Below are 21,405 nucleotides of genomic sequence, written 5' to 3'. Positions count from 1 at the left end.
AGTCTCTTCATGTAAAAAGATCCCATGCACAGACATTCTCCTAAAGGTCTTTTCCCACTACCAATATAATAATACCAATGATAAACTTGATTTATATAGCACCTTTCAAAACACAGTTACAAAGTGCTTTAAATAAAGCAGAACACATTAAGTAAGTAAGAAGGGACATGGGGTATGAAATGATCAGCTAAACAGCTTGGGGCAAGACATCTTAAGCCTTTATAAGTAATCACTAAAATCTTTAAATCAACTCCATAAGCAACAGACAGCCAGTGTAAGGAAGCCAAAATCAGTGTGATGTGATCATGTTTCTTTGTCTGAGTTAAAATCCTGGCAGCAGAGTTTTGAATGGAGTAAGGAAAGGGTAAAAAAATATAATTTAAGGAACCAAGCCAACCTGAGGTGTTTGAAAGCTTGAATGACAATATCCAGATTTCTGGCAGTCAGAAATGGTCTGATCCTTGAAATCTTTGGTTAAAGTTTTGATTTTTTTTTAAATGACACCAAGGTTTCTGCAATGCTGAGTTATTGGATGGGATAGACACCTGATACTGTTTGATGACATTTGATAATTTGCACAATCTTGACCTCAGACCAAAATACTGTTATTATCAGCATTTAGCTGCAGGAACTTTTGTGAAATCCACCATTGGATATCATGAAGGCGTTCTGGTTGTGATATCACACAGTGATCACAGCTTATTGATCATCTGCAAACTAGAAACTGGAAATGGAATCAAACATAAAAATATGTCTGATGAATAATGTGGCAAAGCAGGAGCATGTAAATGGAAAATAGAATTTTGGACCCAGCACTGAACCCTGGGGCACCCCACAGTGAACACCTGTTGTAGCTGACCGAGCATTAACAATGACAAAGCAGAAATGCCAGTCTTTCAGGGAGAACTCAGGTTTCCAGACAGTCCAAGAGAATCTTATGCTCAATAGTATCAAATGCTACACATAAATCCAAGAGGACCATAACCAGATTTATGGCCATCATTGTTGGCCAGCAGTAAGTCATTTGTGCACTGTCTCCTATATTCTATTGCAATCAAGAAATAGTGATGGGAGCAGGACAGTGCTCCTTGACATGCATAGCCATGCCCATAGGTGGTGGGTGTTTGCAAAAGTCATCTTGATGTCTGAACGCAGTCACAGCGAGCATGACTCCCAGCAGCCTTATTCAGCGTCTACTCTGCTAACCCCACATGGAGAAGGGGCTAAAAGGGGGGGCTATTAAAGTCTGCCTCATCAAAACCTGACTGGTATGATGCAGCTAGTGGGTTCACTATTCACGGTTCATAATCATCAAAAACAAAAAAACTATGAATGGACAGTACCTCTAGTGATCAACCTGAACGCAAAACTGTGACTATTGCAAGGGAGCTGAGGAGGTTTACGATTGACCTTGTTGCCCTAACAGAAACCCACCTTTCCAGAATGGCAAAGTAGTGGACGAAAAGTAAGGTATGGGAAAAAAAAACACTAAAATGAGTAGCTCATGTATTTGCTTCTGAGGTTAATGAGCACCCAGATCACTACGAGTGCCCATGCCACATAGGATGACTCACAGAATGAGAGTATGCATCACTGGACATTGTACTAACAAACATCCTAAAAGAGGACAAGACCCTCTTACTCTGTGATCTCAATGCCAATGTAGGCAAAGATCACAAGATCAGGAAAGGTATGATTGGTGAGGACCAACAATGGTTTTTAAAATGACCATGTCCACATCATTTCCATACATCCATCCATTCATTATCTGTAACCACTCATCCTCACTGTCTGGAGCCTATTCCATCTGACTTTGGACAAGTTGCCAGCTCATCACACGGCACATAGAGACAACCAATGATTCACCAATTTACCTATTAAGTGCTCGTCCTTGGACGGAGAGAGTTCCCAGAGAGAACCCATGCAGACACAGGGAGAGCATGCAACTCCATGCAGAAGTCGAAGTTTGAACCAGGAACCATCTTGCTGTGAGGTGACAGTGCTTACCACTGTACCACCGACCCACCAACACTCTTTTCCAGCAGAGAAATTCGGTCAAGACATCATGGATATATCCCTGATCCAAGTGCTGGTATCTTATCTCGTTGTCATTCTGCTGTGTTATGTTGGCATGTGTGATATATATTAATAACACATTAATATATGCCAACAACAACAAAGTTAAATCACAACATGCTGTAAGTGTTTTATCATTTATATTTCTACAATTATTAAAGTTTCCTGGGGCGGTGGAGCAGCCGCCTTATGTTCAAAGGCTCCTTGCTGTGGAAGCCCAGGCTTTGAATCCGACCTGTGGCTCTTTCCCGCATGTCATTCCTCATCACTCTCTCCCCACATTCCTGTCACTCTTCAGCTGTCTCTATCAAATAAAGCTTGAAAAGGCCAAAAAAAATAATCTTAAAAAAAAAAAGGATTAAAGTTTCCTGACTCAGTCAGAACAATTAGGGACAGACCAGCACCTGAAATGGAATATACTTGGCCAAAACAGTTAACAGCAATCCATGTATATTGTGTGATAAAATATTGCAAATGTATTTGAATACGTTCTCTAATGGGTTGTTATTCATGGGAAATAATGAATAAATAGTGTGTATATGCATTCTGGGCAAGATTCACTAATGACACACACTTGGCTTTGAAGGTTGTGTCTCAAGTAAGTTGAGCCGAGGTTTCAGACTAATGGAAGAGCACTTAAGAGTGCAGCAGAGATTCTACTGAATGAGAGTGCCAAAAGGAAGTGAATGAGGACATATAAAAATGACTGATGAAATAGAGCTTTAGTCATCTGGACTCTCTTCTGTCCTTCCCAGAGATGGGGAGACCCTTGGCCTTCTCACTCCAGACAGAACCAAAGAGGGGGTGAAAATATATTTACTGACGGCATATTCACCCGCCTAACTGAATCTCCAATCGTTGATTTTGTCCTGAAAAAAACAAACAAATTTATCTCTGTCCTTGACTTATTTTCCTTGCACCATTTTTTGTTATTTTGGAACATCATTCTGTGCTCATATCAGACTGACCTTTACACTCCTTACTGTTGGTTACTTGTAATTTTGTGATTAAAAATCTGAGCTTTTTTCTTCTGCTCCACACATTGCAAGTCACTCTGGATGAATGCGTCAGCTAAATGCCGAAATTGTAAATGCAAATGAGACAGGTTCAAACGCTAAAACACGAACAGAATTTGATTATTGCTAAGAGCAGGTGGTGCCTTTGTGTGTGTGTGTGTGTGTGTGTGTATACGATGTGTGTATGTTTAAGGGGGATGGGGTGTCAGAGGTGCCTCTGGATTTAGCAACATCGCTTAAGTGAATATATTCTTGAGGATTTTCAATTTCCTACATATTTTGTCTTTTGTATCACATGATACATCTATCTTAGTGTTACTCAGCTCATTTAACCAGCAGTATAATCTTTATTCCCCGTCATTTAGGCAAAAGTACAATAAATATGCATGAGTGTGTGTGTGTGTGTGTCTGTGAGTGAGTGCGTGCGTGTTTTAGCAAATGAGCGTGTATGTGAGTGTGTGTGTGCGCGTGTGCGGGGCTGTGCAGTGCTCAGTTGGACATGAAATAATAGGCCATCATCAATCTCTGTCACACTCTCTAGGGACTAGGGAGTGTGTGTGTGTGTGTGTGTGTGTATCAGTGTGTGTGTGGGAGTGGGAGTGCGGTTTAGAAGGAGGGGGAACGGGGGCCAGGTCAAGTGTATGTGTGTGTGTGTGTGTGTGTGTGTGTGTGTGGGTGGGTGGGTGGGTGTGGGTGGGTGCGCCTACTCCAGAGATGGAGTAAATGTGGACCAGACAAAGAAAGGGTTATGAGCTTTAGAACAATGTACGAGGGATATGTTTTTGTGTGTGTGTATGGTGCGGTGATTGTGTCAGGCATCTGTCTGTGTGTGTGTGTGTGTGTGTGTGTGTGTGTGTGTGTGTGTGTGAAAGACTGACATATGGACAATGAACACGGGTCTAGCCACAGCATGTCATTGAGGATATCTTATCAGGGAAGTGTGGCAGCAGTAAGAATGTTATCTGTGTTTGCTGATGTTATTATTATGATATGTTCCTTCAGTCAGAACCACGGTGACACCATCTCTCTGTCTGTCCAACAAAACCACACATCTGTCACCTATCTCTCTGTCTTCCTCTGGCACAAAATAGTTTTCCCCTTGCATACATACATTTTGGATTCTATTTAAACTGTAAGAGAGATGTGAAAATACATCATACATGTGCCATCTGTTTAGCCTTTGACCAAGTGGAGTTTGTGTTCAGGCTGAACATGAAATAATTGAGCTGAAATAGTTAAAAGTATGGAAGTTATACGCAGTGATAGGTTCATTGAGGTTATCAGTTTTGTTTTTAATATGTTATCAAAAGATTATACTTGAACTAATCATCTACTAAATCAAAATGTATCTTCTTATCAAAGTGCAACCTGAAAAAATGTATAAATGATTATAAAGTGAATAGCAACAGTGTTTGTTTACAGCAGGGGTCGAGTCGCTACAGTGGGGCGGGGTGTGGCAGGTCTCTCCGCCAATCATTATCGCTCTTCCGCCGAGAAAACGCTGGAGAGGCGGGACTCGTGGCTCTATCGGCCAATCAACGGGTACCTTCCTCAGCTCTGGGAGAAGTTAGCATTCGGCAGTCAGTCTGGTCCGTAGCCACGATGGATGCAATACCATGCCTTCTGGTCGTCCTCCTATTCTGGACAAGGATACAAGAAAATACCGGTAAGTCCTCTTAAACGGACAGCATTGGGTTGTGTTTTGTGTTTCTCGCGTGTTTCCAGAAAGTTCCACTGTCGTGTCCGGACAGTTTCGCTCGAAAAAAGCTCTTTGTTCAAGAAGCCTGAAGAACAGAGTGTGTCTAACTAAGATGGCGCAGGGTCGGTGGCCAGGCTTCTGCTGCCTGTCTGAGGAATGTTTATTGTCTGTGGGGGGAAAAAAAGGAGCAGGGAGCTAAAAAGTCACATTGGGCTTAAAAGGGGCCAACGGCCATAGCTCAGGATCAAAGCTGGCGTCTGTTCGGCTTGCAGCTTTTACATTCCGCTCTGCCAACAAAGAAGAGAGCAGAGAGGAGGTCTGTCCGGAGGAACAGTCCCCAGTTTCGCAAACCCAAAGTTGGCAGCATCATAAGTGGATGTTTGCTTTTTGCCGAGCGCTGGTTGTTCATTTACCCTGTGCTTGAAGCGTGTTTTTTTAGGGCGCATAGCTTCAGTTGAAGTGAAGTTTGTGTTGCCCTGGGGCTGTCGTTTTCCAGGTGGCCGTTATCTCTCGCCGTTTCACATCACGTTTGTCCATCACTTACTGTTTTATCATGTCAGATAACAAATGACAATGACCGCCCGGCTCAGACACGTTGGACTCTCGGGGGGGGGAAAAAAGTGGGCAACTTAAAATTCCTGACTTCTTCTCACGGGCTAACATTGGTTGTGGAGTATGGTGAACGTATGTTACACCGTGTTTACTCCGCGGTGTAGTCCGTTAGCTCACTAACAGCCCGGTAACTGCTGCTTTAACTTGTTGTTGGACGCTAACATCCTGACAGACACACCGCGTTAGCCTGTTAGCTTTGTTGGACTGTGACAGAGTTTGTCCGTACCTCACACACGGTGTAGTGTGTGAGCAGTGACGGTGTTTTCTAGTAAGAAGTGTTCACGTCGGTCGTATTCGTGAGGGGTTTGCCCCGCAGACATTCGCGGTTAAACAGCTCGCTGTCAGGAGATGTTCGGTACTTGTTTATCCTCCCGGTTTAACGGCACCCAGCGTTCAGTGTACGCCAAACTCCGTTTAAATATGCCGGTTCGCTGCTACCGTGAAGGTATTTCTCACCGTGTTCTGGCGCATTGGACTAAAGAAAAGTCCACTTTGAAGGCGGCTTCGCGCTCTGAAGTGGACTGCGTGTGGTTGCAGTGCAGGCAGACTGCAGCTGAAACGTTAAAGAGCCGCTCGGTGTCTTTTTCATTCACGCTGAAGCGACGGGAGCCTCCTGAAGACTCTCTCGGTAGAATCCCGTGTCGTGTGTGATTGTCTTTGTGGTGACCGATGAGCGCTGCTGAATTCCCCGCAAGCTTTTGTGAATCGGATCGGGCGTTTTGTAGCTCCTCGTTAGAGAACGGACTGATGGAGCTGCTGCCTGCATGCTGCTGAGATTTTTTTTCTTATCGTTGAGCAGCGGAACTCTGTTCTAGTGGTCAGCATATTGCAAAAGGAGAAGGCTTTGATTTTCCACGTACACAAACAGCAAATAGTGTTGTTTCCTCTATTGACTGGCGGACTCATGCGTTTCCTTTGTGTGACATTCCTTTGTGTGTGTGTGTGTGTGTGTATGAGTGGAGGAGCATGCTTCTCAAACAGCATACATAAAGATCTCACGCCAAAAGCACCACCGTGTCCTCACATACCCCACCGCTGCCTCAGATGAAGGCTGGTTATTAAATTGATATGTTGGCTCAGGCACACACACGAAGGCTGGGAATTCCGCTTTCTTTGTCCGGCAATGGGATTGTCATGGCGTGGGTCCACGGCTGAGCAGCATCATTTACATCTGAAAAGAATCCAATATTTTCGATGCAGATAATCTGACCCAGAGATTAGAATCAAAGAGTCAGAGAGCCGGCGTGCGGTGCAGCTGTTATGCATGTAACATGAATATCCAGGCTTGTGTATGAGACGTACAGATGTGATTTTATTATGATTATTATCTGTTATTTACACCTTCTCGTGTCACGTTGCTGCTCAGTGTTCAGGAACCACACCCCTGCAGCTCGCACACACTTGCTTCAGCAGCATTCACACACACACACAGCAGTGCACAACACAAAAGCATCCACACACATCCGACTGCTGGCAGTGGGCTGAAATAGGTGGTGTCACCATTCCTCTCCCCATCCTCCCGCCTAATAGCCTCTGTCCTCACGCTCTGTCACCCCCCCCTTCCCCTTCCCCTCTATCCATTTCCAGCCATCCCACCCTCCAGTTTCATTTGTCCGCTCTGAGTCTTGTGCTTCTCCCCCTGCCCCCTTCAGGCATAGTAAGTAAACGGGCCACATTTAGCTGGAGTGGCTGCTATCGTGTGTGTCAGCACTCTCAGTCAAATGCAAGCCACTGTCAAGGGAGAGTCCAAATCAACTATGACTGTCCCTGACAACAGAGGGTGTGTGGAATCAGTTTATGATGTTATCTCGGCTTTTCTTGCCCCAGGGTGGTGGCTGCTGGTTCTAACATTCATGAAATAAGCATGAATGTCCAGAGGTGTACCAGCCGTGTGGAGATAACAACAGTTTGGAGCAGGAAGAAGCTAATAGCCAATTCATTCTGAGGCCTGATGATATTATAAGATACAGTGATGACTGTGATGGACTGTAGCAGTTTAACTAGCAGTCAGGGTGTAAGTCTGACAAAAAGGCCATGCTGAAAGGCATGGGCTCTTATTAAAGCCCACGTATTTCAAAAAGCACCGAATGCTCTGTGTAACACACAATGAGTGTCCCTTTATCTCAACAAAAAAACTCCTTTGGGATCTCAGGAAGCAAACAAAAGTACTCAGTTTGAGACTGTAAGCCAGCGAAAATGATCCCGAGTAATGCCATCATATGTCACGCTCAGTGATTCTGCAGTAACCTCATGTAGTCGGGCTGGTGTGCTGCCGTCAGCTCAATATAGGAGACACGCTCTGCCAATAAAGTGCTCATTCACTGTTTGGTAGGGAAGTTCCAGTGTTTCTGGCACTTTGAATGGATTAAATAACAGGAAATGATACAAGGCATGAGCTGGAGCTGAAACTGCAACACACTTTGTCATCAGAATACACCTTCTCATTTCTGATATGAGCTATGTCTGTCTTTCATTTGTCTGTGTGTCATTCTCGTGATTTGAGAGCTGTCTTACGTGTCCACAGCTTGTCTCTGAGCAGCTCCATAATGATATCCCAGAACAACATAACCATCACCTCAGAGTAGGGGTGGGCGATATATCGAATATACTCGATATATCGCGGCTTGTTCTACGTGAGATGTATGAAATGACTATATCGCGACCATCGAGTACTTAAAGCACGTAAATGTTTTAAGCCGTCTGCATTTAATTCTCCGGAGTTTCGCCTGTCACTCACTCCTGGTGCTCCTCACAGCACGCAGCACACTACCCCGCCCACCCAGAAAAATCCCCTGCGCGCATGCGTACTTTCTGTATCAAGTGAGGAGAGAAGTGAAGAGCCCAAGCGAGTTAATTGAAGATGGAGACGGACGACTTGGTTCCGAAGAAAAACAACTGCGGTCACGCCAGCCGTCTCTCGTTTTCCCGTGGTCACGTCAGCTGCTCCAATATTTTCAAGTGCGCCCTTATTGCGACTTTATGTCAAATACTTTGAGAAAACTGGGAAAGTCAGCGCGAGCTTACTGCAGCGTGTGGACACTTCCGGTTTTCAAAATAAGACGTGGGTGTTAAATGTATTAAAGGTTTATTTATAAAATATGAAGAATGGTTAAAATTTGATTTAAAAAAGTGTGTCTCATAAGCCAAGTATGATCCTGCACTGCTTCAGTGCTCATATGTACATTATGAAATATATTAAAAATTCATAAAAAATATGACAAGTGTTAAAATGCTATAAAAAGAGGTGTGTCTCATACAGTAAGTGTAAATCTACTGTTCTACATTGATTCTGAGCAATTACAATGCTATCAAGGTAATAATGACATTATTATTTATTAGAAATAAACAAAACAAATATATATCGAGATATATATCATGTATTGCGATATAGCTTAAAAATATCGAGATATTGGTCACAGGCCATATCGTGCAGCCCTACCTCAGAGTTTAGAAAAAACACGTATAGAGAAATGATGAATCAATAAATGATTGTCAGGTTAGTCAGTGATGAAAATAATAAGTTGCAGTCCTACTCCAGCAGAAAGGAGGATGATGTGGCAGGTAAAACATGTTAGTGTTGTCAGTTCATGTAATTAGCCAGTAAAGTCAAAAATGGAACCAACGAGAAATGTGAAAACATGAAGCCTGGCGGTCACACGTGTTTGGTTTGTGGCTGCATTAACATGGTTCATCATCAGCCTGTAGTGAAATGAGGTGCCGTTGTGTTGAGGAATTAACATAGACCCAATTTAAAACCACACCGAAAAATGAAACATTCTTATTTTTGTCATTTTCCACTACCACTCAAAGCAGGTCAGAGCCAGTTTAAAGCGTCCTCTGGGGGTCATTGCCAATCATTGAAACTTTAAATTGATGCACTAAAATTCATTGAAAGTCCCAGGGATGTTGGAACCCACTGAAATTGTAGTTGAGACCCGAGTGTTCACTTCTTTAGAGAAAATAAATCAGGGAGGAATATTTTTCAGTGCACGGATGGTCATGGGACCTTCCATCAAGGCCACTCCCTTTCACAAGGTTCAACAGATGTAGAGCTGTTTTTTATTTCCACACTGTAAAAACTGTATGGAAATACAGTATTGAGAGTTCACGCACCTTCACCCCCTCCAGCCGTTGGGACATTTTTCTGTGCGTCTGTTGTGTGTTTTCTACGAAATGCTTGTGCAGCGTTGTTTTTCTGGGTGCTGTCGCTGCCGCTGTCAGTACTAGCGGTGGAGGAATGCCAGGCATGCGGGTGACCCTGGACGCCCGTTGTCCCGGCGCAAGGAACCACGACTAATTTGAGAGGTTGTAGCCATGCCAGTGGCCAACGGATTCAAAGGCACCAATGCGTTAATGAAAGGCCCCCCACTCTGCTCTCCTTCACGGGGAGGCCAGGGAATCACAAGCTCTACTGCTGATTCTGTGTTTGTGAGAGGCAAACGTTATGCTTGGACATGTCAGGTGGGAGTAAGAATGAGAGCGACTCTGGTAGACCTGATCAGCTTCTGTTACTTATACTTCGAGGTGTATTAGTTTGAAGAAGTTCAGAGCTGGTGAACAGTATTTTCATGCAGTGCTTGTATCCATCAGGTACAAAGAAATTGGCACGCCGTCTTTCCCGTGTGTATTGAATGCACCATTACTCCAGCGAAAATACAAGCGAAGCCCCACCTCAGTGAAGTGATATATTGTTTCACTCCTGTCACAGTGAGGTGCTTTGAATTAAGGCAGAGGTGAGGCGGCAGCAGAACTCTTTGGAGCATTTCTTTTCCAGCCTCGGCTTTGTGTCAGAAAAAAAGCCTCCATCTCAAACACCAAGCCTCTGCCCAAAGCCTCTTCCACAGAGCCGGAGCGCGCCGTATTAACCCGGCGTTTGCTCTGTCAAAGAAATGGAGCGACTTTGACTGAATGTCATTATGTAGTTCTGTCTGATGTGTTTGTGCAGGCATTTCAGTAAAGTGACTGTGCCTCTAATGAGGGACCATTTTGAAGGCAAATGGAAGTCAGTGTCTGTATTTTTTTGTAAAGGTCACAGTGGACTAAATTTAGTTTTTTCCCTGTCACCAACAAACTAGGTGACCAGTTTTTTTTTCCCAGCATGGCAGGACTGAACATTAATGTTTAAAAGTGGCGGCCAGTCATCAGTCTTTGGTTGCTTAAACTGAAAATATAGTTGCCATCTTTAGTCACAGCAGTTCTAGTCACTGTCCAAAAGTGCTGCCCGGGGGGCTTTTGGCATTATACATCATCTTAATAATGACATCAAAGAATGTTACAATTAGGGTGGCAAAATTCAGGGAATTTTCAAAGTTGGATGGTTTTCATAGGAATTAACAGATTTATGGGAAGGAATTAGTATATAAAATATATTTGAGCATCATCTTGACTAAAACAACCAGATTTCATGCAGGTCCACTTGAATATCTCCTGTTCCTCCATCACATGCACATAGCACACCAGACTGCAGGGCAATTGAGGCCACGCCCCCTACCTGCACAGGTGATTTCTGTACCTGGACCACACTTTAGAGCCCCGAGCACACAGAGACTATTGAAGACACACAACTGAGCTACATGAAGTGAAGTATATTTTATGGTATTATGGGGTAAATATATGTAATGTATGGTATTAATGTTTAACCTGCAAACAGCACATGAAAATGTATTCATACAGTAGATGGCTAGCTGATAAGTTAGATGTTAAATAAGCTCTAGTTTTGTCAAACTTCCTTCTGTTTATCTATGTTCAGATCATTCCAGGAACTTGTCTTCTTTGTCAGAAATCTACAAATGATTCATCATGTAATGTGGAAATGCAGAATATTTCAACTGTGCAAGATATTAATCCAAACAAGGCCGATTTCTAAAGATGGCCATTACTGTGGAGCCCTGCATTGTTCAATGGGATCAGCAGCAATGATTTTTACTGCAGGGCTCACCCATGGGATTCTACTGGTCTATTATTGCACTGAGGTTTTGTGATTGTTGGAGGCTTTCTGTAGGAACACCATTTGTGAGATGTCAGAATCATGAGAAACCTTGACAGGGACCCACAGATAATGCAGCTGTATCTCTGCAAAGTTTATTTCATGGAGTTCAGATGGAGAGTGGAGGCTCACTGTGACAGCCATGCAAAGGGTTAAAGGTGCAACCTCGTATCAAAAATAGTCCAAATAAAGCTTAAAATGAACCAATAAGCTGAAGTCTGAAATAGATGGCTTCCACAGCTGAATACTAGGTTATCTGTCAGAAGCATGCTCACAATGTATAGTGTGATCTCCATCCAGGGCCTGTATTCTCACCGCACCACCAATCCGAATGTTAAGTCCAGTGTAATATCTCACCAAAATATAATGACAGGAAGAAGTTTAATTTGATTTGTGTCCGATGATTACAGACAGACAGACAGACAATAACAGTGAGCGAGCACCGGCCTCGATAAAGCTGTCATTAATCAGAGAAATAAAATGTTATTTCCTGATTGTTTCATAGCGGTTACATTCAGCAGGTATAGACACGCCCACCACCAGCTCCCCCTAGCCTTTATTATTATTTTGGTGATAGATTTGTAGTCAGAAAGATTAGGCTGAATTGGTGTTTATCTATGGTTGTTTTTATCGTTACTGTGATAAATATCAGAAATGATGGTGATAAATATTTTAGTCTATAACGCCCTTCCCTAGTGGTGAGGGAGACAGCACTCTGATTTCAGTCTATAAGATTCTTCACCTTCACGTGTTTGTGTTTTCTTCTGTCAGAGGGAAAAAACAGCTGACAGCTCGAGCACGGAGAGAGAAAAACAAACCTCTTCAACCTTTTAGCAGACACTTTGTATCAAGAAACTTGGAGATGGTTGTCTTTCTGCAGCGTCTCACATTATTCTACTTTGTGATGACTGTGCTGCCTTCATATGCGGCGGGTTAATGAATAATGGTTGGACAAATACAAGGCTGGTGACTGCTTCTGACACCAATTCTTTGAGTATGTTTGGTTTGATACGTCATGGCTCAACTGAAAGTGTATTGATGGTGTGTTTGTCTATCATGTCTAGACTTGTATTTGCTAGTCAGATGGTTTCAGATCTGGATGTGAAGTGGCCGTTTGACTCTTCATATGAATGGAGGGTAATAAAACGGTGTGGAACAAACGTCTTTCCTGTTGTCGGGCAGGGTTTGGATACAGGAATGTGTGTGTCGGAGGTAGAGACAGGGTCGTGATGATGGTGAAGTCAGGTACATTTTGGGAACTTTAGCAACAATGTGGTGTACGGCTGGTGCTAGAACACAACAGACAGGAACCTGTGTTTGTTCTGTTTCTGCTGCTGAGGAAAGTTATCTGCCCAGGTGGACCCATCATTCCAAATCCAATCACAGCATTGAAGGAGGCATGACCCTAAAAGACGAGCATGCGTTACCTCTAAAATACACTGCATGCGAAACAGCTGCAGAACGGCTCCGCTCTGGAACGACAGGAAACTCCGCCGTCCGCCAACTCACACGTAATGTGTTTGTGATGTGCACTGGTGCCGCTCCGGCAGCCACCGAGCGTCGCAAGAATTCACGCATAATCGTGTGATATTGCTGGCTGTAGTCTCTTTGACTCCTGCAATGGCATTCCACACCGCATCTTTTTTCTGGTGTCCTTATAAAAAGGATGTGAGGTGTCATAAATGATAGGTTGATTTTGGACCTCCAGAATCAACTTCTCCTTATCCATGGTGTCGATGGGGTGAAAAGACACCTGAAAACCTCTGACCTGTTGACTTCAGGTCGGCCCTGCCCATTATGACGTGTTCTTGTAATGAACACGGAGTATTTTATTTTGAAAATCAACCAGGGTTTTATTTTGTATTCTGTAGCTGATTTCCTTCCCCGCACAATCTGCTCTGCTGAATTTATGCGCTGTGAGACTGTGTGAGCTGACACATTGACTAACATTGAAACGTACGCCACGGCGACGGAGCATAAAAGGATGACACTTCTCCTCACATACCTGTTGGATCTAACTAAAATTTCCAATATCTTTTTTTGCTTTCTGTTTCCAACCATGTCAGATAATTATTTTTCTTTCTAGTAAACATTATGAGGTGTAATGTGATACACACCACAGAAGACCTCCATCAACAGCTGTGGATATGTTGTTGTTGTTAATAAAGTAGGCATACAGACAGATGGCAACATCGATAGCTGAAGACTACCAATTTTCACACAAGTACTGTATTTTCTTCTTGCTTTGGTATTTCTGTGTCACGGCGCATTGATTGAAATTCTAAGACGGCGTGCAGAACAGTGAAGCCCAACATCAGCTGCGTGATGAAAATGCGACCTCTGGAGTTATTTGGGCGCAGAGCTCATAGCGTAGCAGAGCTGCCTGTAAAAACCCCGGCGTGTGGTGGAGGTAGGATGTGGGGGCCCAGGCACCAGAGCAGCCAACCAGACAGTCAGCAGGTTGAGCCTGAGCTGTGAGTCAGCTGCTTCAAACAGCACCACCCCTCTCTCTCTGGCCTCCATTAACTTCCACCCCCGCCTCTTCCATTATCCCCGTCTCACCCTGGAAGTGACGTAGTCGTTTGTTTGGACCGCCCAGGCTCAGACGAAGCTGAGTGAAAGGAGAAAGGTGTGCGGTAAACACAGATTGTAAAGGCACAGAAAGGAAGATCTGTTGTTGCACCTGCAGTCCTGCATACACGTCCTGTGTCATAATATATATTGATATTATGTTTGCAGAAACATCTCACACTACTCTTTCTCTGCCCGTGTGAATCGTGCTTGGGTATAAACCAGGCCCTCCTCTCCGTGGTGCCGAAACGATGAGTTGCACGATCTTTTCTGCTGGAGTGGATTGGACTCCACAACAAAGACAGCCTTGCCTTGTCTAGAAGTGTGACCTCTGTGGCCAAACACTGAAGATGACGAGGGCGTGTAGACCACTGATTATTTTATTGGACTCAGTGATCAAGGGCTTTACCTTGAGGTCTGTCTATCGCAAATGACTCTGTGTGTTTGTGTGTGTGTGGACACGGTGTCTGGGTCGGAGCAGCTGCCAGGGTGCAGCCTGTCTAACCTTTGAGATCAAGCTGCTGCATATTTATGCGAGCAGAGGCGGAGACAGATGCACTGCCTCCCGCTCCCCTCCCGTCCTCACCCTGCACAGCCGTCCACACCTTCCTCTTTGTTTTGTGGGAACAAAAAAACCTGCATCAGCTTTATTTCATGTTGTGTGATGAAGCAGGCAGCTCGCACGGCTCATGCAGCTGTCAGCAAATGCAACACAGAGATACAACCTCTTTCCCTGTTTTCAGCACGGGATTCTTGCGCCAATGGATAGCTAATATAACGTAGAGAACCAGTGCGTGCGCACACACACACACACACACACACACACACACACACACACACACACACACACAGGGGAATGCTAATCTCTGTGTATCAGATGGTGCTGCCTTTGTGGACCTCTCAGGTCGATGCAGATCGGGCAGAGTGTGGCATGTCGCTTCACTTCCTCATCAGGCTACCTCCCAGCAAGCCTTCTTGTCCAAAAACTGACAATCGATCTCCACCTCGCCCCACGCTAAGGACAATTGTGTGTGTTTGTGTGTTACAGTGTGAACCACAGCTCGGTTTACACCGCATCGTGAGCCGCGGCTCCAGCCTCCACCTACAAGGACAAACAGTTCAGCGGGGCAGATAGCAGCCATGCTGCTCTGCTCTGTGTTTGTACGAGAGGGAGGTTCACCCGGGTCTGGGCCGGTGGGCCCCTTTCTCTCACACACACACACACACACACACACACACAAAGAGAGCACATCTGGTATGGACAAAAGGCCGGCCATAATGGAGCTGGATGGGGGGATAGGGTGGATGGGGCGGGTCGGGCCATGACCTATGGAAATGACTCTGGGAGCTGAAAGGTCCCACTGAATAAGGGGGAATATACACACACACACACACACATACACAAAAGATCTAAGGAATGGAGTGGGGGCAGGGCAACATGTGGATGGTAACATGTCGGCCCATGGGGGTGTGATGTCTATGTGCAATTGAGCCTAAACTCTAGCAGCGTGCTTGTACCAGGCTCTAATAATGCTGGCAGTGATTGGCTGTCTAACGCAGAGCAGAGAGGGGGCTCACTGCTTACCTGCACAGATAACTATGTGAACTTTGTGCAGCTTGTTAGTTAGCCGGTGCAGCTAACCTGTGTCTGCTCGGCTGCCAGTGTGTTCACCACGCCATCCACCAGGAGGGCGGCGTCCTCTCTTCACCACCTCGCCAACACAACGATGATAACCTGGAGCCGAGGCATGCAGAAGAGTGTTTCTGACTGCAAACATGCTGCAGATAAAAGAAGAGCCTGGAGTTCCACAGCAGATGCTTGTCAGAGCCGCAGAGACAATAAGAGGTCTCACTCTGCTGCTATTTCCCAGTACCACAAATGTAGTCTTTGTTTGTCCACCATGCCACCACAAATGTAGTGATAGGAATGAATGCCAATGGCGTTGATTCCGTCACTGATTCCTGACACATCTTCAGTGTGGGGGGAAAGTGGGCACAGTTACTACTGTTGTCATGTTTTTGTGATTTCTCACAAAAACATGTCAGCATGGATAAAAAAGAATGGCACATTGCTGCCATACTGTTTGTAATAGTGTTCCTTTAGACAGTTCTTTATATGTTCTACACAGTAGTCGATGCTGTAGAGATATCCCATTGGTTTGCTCATTTTAGTCCACTTCTCCAGTTTGAGTAAAACTCTTGCTGCAGCTCTTAGGGCAGCCTCATCCTTTGAACTCTTTGGATTGGATTTTATAAAACTGGTGTTCAGGAGCTGGTGTCAGTACTGGTATTGAAATCTTTGAACGATACCCAGCGCTTGTTTGATGTGTTGTCTCGTGGCGATGCCTGCCCTTCTGGTCCCAGCTGGATCAGAAAACCCTACACAGCCTCTCTTGACTGTTTCAGGATGGCTTTATCTTTCTCAAGTAAAGTCTCAGATGACACACACAGTTTTGGGAAATCAATGTACATAAAGTAGATGTCATGCCGCTGCAGCATGTTCTCTTAGCTCATCAAAGGAGGGGGGGCAGTTCCACTTAAAATAAAGTATTGATTTAATAATAATAAAAACAACAACAATTGGGTTTCTCAGAGTAATACCGTACCGTACAGGAGAGCCAATCTCGTTACAGAGATTGGGGTCGCCATGGTGATAAAAGCAGTTAATTCAGCACCCGACTGGGCTGAGGAGAGAGCGCTCATGTGACTGCAAAATCACCAAGGTGTTGTTGGTAAAGCAGATAATAGCACGCTGTGGGTGGGGGTAGGGGTGGGCGATATATCGAATATACTCGATATATCGTGGCTTGTTCTACGTGAGATGTATGAAATGACTATATCGCGACCATCGAGTACTTGTCACGTAAATGTTTTAAGCCGTCGGCATTTAATTCTCTGGTGTTTTGCCTGTGTCACTCACTCCTGGTGCTCTTCACAGCACGCAGCACACTTCCCCGCCCACCCAGAAAAATCCCCTGCACGCATGCGTACTTTTTGTATCAAGTGAGGAGAGACAAGGCCCACTGGCCCACTCCGGAGGCATATGTGCCAAACGGCTGCACCACGGTCACCGGAGCAGACAGCTGCCAATCTAGTCAATAAGAGCACTCACACAGGGCGCGTCGCGGAGCGTCCCAGAAGTGTCTCTCCGCGCCACGGCGCGAGCATTCCGTAGCATTTCTATTTTTGACACGAGCCGCTGCTAAACCTCATAAATTTCAACAGAGCACTTCTCACCAGACAGGAAATCCGACACAGGAATCAACATAATAAACTTCCGCCCCCTTTCAAAATAAAACACAGTACGCAGTTCATGTAGCTTATCACTACTTCACATCAACGTTACGTCATGACCGCTGGCAGGTGAGCAGTCAATCGATTAAAGGGTCTCAACATGGACAATGAGACTAATTGTTGGAGTGGAAAAACACACAATCATTTATGACACAACAGATGCTTTTTATAATCTCCACGTCGGAGAAGCAAAGTCAGCTGTTTGTTGTTGTTTTCTTTATACACAGTTTATTGCGTGGTCTCATGTACGCCCAGGATTCTCGCATGATCTCGTGATCTTGCGTGAATACGGCCGGCTTGCTACACTGCCAAGACGTGCCCGGTGTGAGTTGACGCAGGGCAGAGGACGCAGCTAAAACGCAGCACAGCCGTTACTAATCTAATAGAAGGGTCTACTTGAATCATCCTACTGATGTTATTTTTTGCATCAAAGGGTTAAATTTAACCTTCATGGTGATTTACAGGAGAAATAAAAATATCGAGATGTATATCGTGTATCGCGATATAGCTTAAAAAATATCGAGATATTGGTTATAGACCATATCGTGCAGCCGTAGTTGGGGGCGCTGCACCCCTTTCCCCTCCACTTTGATTAAAGGCATCATTATGTGACATCACCATTACGCATCTTTCACATGCAGGTGATGACTCACCTGGTAGGGTACGCACCTGATGTACAAAGGTTAAGTCCTTCCCACAGCTGGCCAGGATTTGTTTCCAACCTGTGACTCTCTGCAGCATGCCGACCCCCTCGCTGACCCCACTTTCTTGTCGCTCTTTGGACGTTTCTATCAAATGAAGGTTCAAAAGCCATGGTTGCTGCCATGTTTGTAGTCCTGCCTCTCACCTCCCAGCTAATCTAAAAGACGTGGATCTTCGATCACTCGAGGAGCTGCCGTTTTTGGCACTTCCACATCTTCTTCATGGACACAGGTTTCGGCTTGGTACAGTGTTAGGAAGTAAGTTCTGGAGACATGTGCCTCGTACTTGTACTGGCTGATTCAGGCCAAATCAGGTGTTGCGACAAAAACACAGATCCTCAACTGGGGGTAGTTAATGGAGGCTTTGGCGGTGGAGGTCGCAGGGTATGTCAACTTAAAGTGTGAACTATTGGAGCGGGACTGGAAAACTTTGCTCTAGCACCCTTATTTCCTTTTGTGTATATTGTGCAATAAGAGGCTTTGGTTGCTGCAAACACAAACTCTGATTCCAGACACAGCAAGAGACAGAGTTTTTAAAAAAATACCAAAAAATGATTTTTTTCATGCCCATCAGGGACAAGTTGCCTCACTTTTATTTCTGTTTGGTTAGAAGCTTCAGTGACGTGCTGTCTTTTATCTGCCTGTGTTTCATAATAAAAACTGTCAGTCTGTATTATTTGCCCTCATCGGCAGAGACTTTCCTGACAGCAGCTTCATCTACAGGGGAGATGTTTTCCTCAAAAGGTTTGTCGAGTTCAGAGGCATCCTGCTTGCTGATGAAGTGAGTCTGTGATGTGAGCTGGGTGACGGTTCAGCCGGGACTGTTGTTAAATTCAGGACGGGTGTTTGAAATGTCTAACAGCGATGCTCTTACAGATCCCAGGGAAGCAAAGCACTGAACATTTTGATTATCATTCAAAGTGCCTCATGTCAAACTTTTGTATTTGTAGAGCCTGGAAACAGGACTTTACTCCTGAGTGGCACAGAGAAACATTCTCCACGGAGGGAGGACTAAACGCTTGAAAAGCGTGCTTTCATTAAAATCATAACTGTCATCCCGACGGTTTGAGACTGATTATCTTACCCTCCAGGAATTCTTGATGTTGCGATTTGCAATTGCGAGTTCAACGCAACTTCAGTAAATCCCCGTGTATTCAGGGCGGTGCAATTTTAACCGATCACCGCGATTTTTCAGCAACTTCCGTGCAACTCGGCGGGTCAGGGACAGCCGCACGATGCGGAGGATCCCCTCGTGGGACCTCTCCCCGGCGCTGGCTGCCGCCTGTAGGGTGCCTTTCCTCCCCGGCGGTGCGCCGTGGCCAGCTCTGGGTCGGCTTGGAAAGGCCGGAGTCGCGAGCTTTACAGTGCCCGGTCCGCGCTGCTTTCCGCGGCTATGGACTTAGTGCTCACTGTGCCCTCTCCTGGCCCCTGGCACGGCTGTCGAATCGCAACTTATCGCAACTTTCACTTCCTCCCGCAACAAAATCGCAACAAAAATGTAAAAAGCACCACAACTTTCAAGGCAGTTTTTTTTTAACCCTCATGCAACATCAGGCATTTCAGGCCGCAACTATTTTTTTAACCCTCATGCAACATCAGGCATTTCAGGCCGCAACTATTCCAAAAAAGGCTTGTGAAATCCTGGTGGGACTGGATTATACTGTGGAGTGGACCCCATTGAAACAAACTGCCTTCATGTCCTCACAGTGCTCGCCCGTACCTCCTGTCGCAGGCTATAAAGTGTAACTGAATCCACACCCTGAAAGATGCACTCTGAGAATTGGCATGTTTTGTTTTGACTGCTACACGGGGGCTAAAAGGGCAAATCAAGAATGCACGAGATCACATGAGGATGTTGGCCTATTTGTCGAACACAAAGAAGAACAAGACCGAGTGGAAACTCTGCAAACAGTTCCTCAAGTGTTCTCCACTGTATGAAATAAAGGAGCCTTTAACATTCACAGTCATTAGTTTTACAATAAATCTGACAAGACATGAACATGACCAGAATCAGGTTTGTTACACAGAGGGAATTTGCCTATGCAAATGTATGTACAATGTTTTTAAGTGGAAAGGGCTGTACAGTAGGGCTGTAAACGAATATTCTAAATTCAAAAATATATTGGAATATAAAAAAAAGGAGATTCGATTGTGAAAATTACCGTATTTTCTGGACTATAAGACGCTACTTTTTCCCCACGCTTTTCTTCAGCTGCCACGGAGCGCTCTAACAGGGAGTGCAAAAACGAGACAAACAGGGGAAGCTTATAGTCCGGCTTATATATGTAATTTTATTTAATTAAAAATATATATATATTTTAAAAAATATTCAGGTGTGCCCTATAGTCCGGAAATTGCGTTAATATTCGAATGTCATTTTGGAGCAATCTTGACAGCCCTCTACAGTACAGGAATGTGCACAGGATTCACCAGCAGTGTGCTAAAGTGGACAGTATGCAGAGTATTTAACAGTACACATACCTGCACATGCCTTCATAATGACGTGTGGCACGCGATGACAGTGAATCTGTCAGCTGCATGTGCTCCACATTACCACCCAGGTGTTCCGCTAAGCTTTGTACAATCTGTGTTTGAGCTCCTCGATGATGAACCACACCTGGTCCCAGGTACAAGCTGTACCAGACCAGGCAGGCTCATTAGTTGTCAGCTAGGAAGACACCTGGGATTTTAATGACACTACAGAAATGCACACTGTAGTTTATATAGTGTGCAGTGACAGGTGCAACGCACGGTCTCACTCCACTCCCACACCTTCCAGCATGGGTCTGCTGAGACGCCTGACAGCAGAGGAGCAGGCTCGCAGCTTCCAGTAGACTGCTGGTAGAAGAGGAAAGTCTAAACGTCTTAATAATGCAGAGACAAAACAGTGTAGTAGTTTTTAGTTTTCCACTGCAGGGAGAGCGTGGCTGAGCGAGTGACGGTGAACAAAGGGAATGGGGAGCTGTGAAGTCAGTCTGACAGTGGATGTTTCAGGATGTCTGCGAATACAAGCTGCAGCTTCTCAAGCCCAAAGCAACACTTCCATGCGTCTTAGTGTCGCCATGACGATCAGCTCCATCTGTGTACCAGAGGTGTATCTGCAGTGGAGAATGAAGTGGAGTCGTAGCAGGTAGTGGAAAAAACATCTTCTTTCAAAGACAGATGGTTTATTCACACTCTGGATGTTATTTCCGTTTATTTTTTCCTCCACAGTGACTCATTGTCTGCTCAAGGCTGGACCAGGTAGATGTCCATTGTCAACCCACTGACACACAACAGTGGACTGGTCTCCGCGTTTTGCCGTTTAAGACACCTTTAATTAAAGCTCAGGCTTCAGAGACACACTGTCAGAAGAGATGATCGTAATCATAAATTCTTGCTGACAGTTGGCTGAGAGACGTGACAGATTACACGTTGGACCTCGACCAATCATAACCTGCTATCTTTCGA

General features: G+C 44.9%; 1 protein-coding gene across 1 annotated transcript in view; it reads left to right on the top strand.

Moving 5' to 3' along the window:
- The first annotated feature begins 4,666 nt into the window (after positions 1–4,666).
- The window catches only part of tgfbr1b (transforming growth factor, beta receptor 1 b), a 54,464-nt gene continuing 37,725 nt past the window's right edge, over positions 4,667–21,405 (top strand). Inside the window, exon 1 of the mRNA XM_027274176.1 lies at positions 4,667–4,758. Within this exon, the coding sequence (XP_027129977.1) occupies positions 4,695–4,758 (64 nt within the window). The 5' untranslated portion in view covers positions 4,667–4,694. The remainder of the gene's footprint in view (positions 4,759–21,405) is intronic.

The sequence above is a fragment of the Larimichthys crocea genome, chromosome XXIII (assembly GCF_000972845.2).
Source record: "Larimichthys crocea isolate SSNF chromosome XXIII, L_crocea_2.0, whole genome shotgun sequence".
NCBI lineage: Eukaryota > Metazoa > Chordata > Actinopteri > Sciaenidae > Larimichthys > Larimichthys crocea.
The sequence above is the reverse complement of the archived record's forward strand: the minus strand, read 5'-3'. Positions and strand labels throughout refer to the sequence as shown.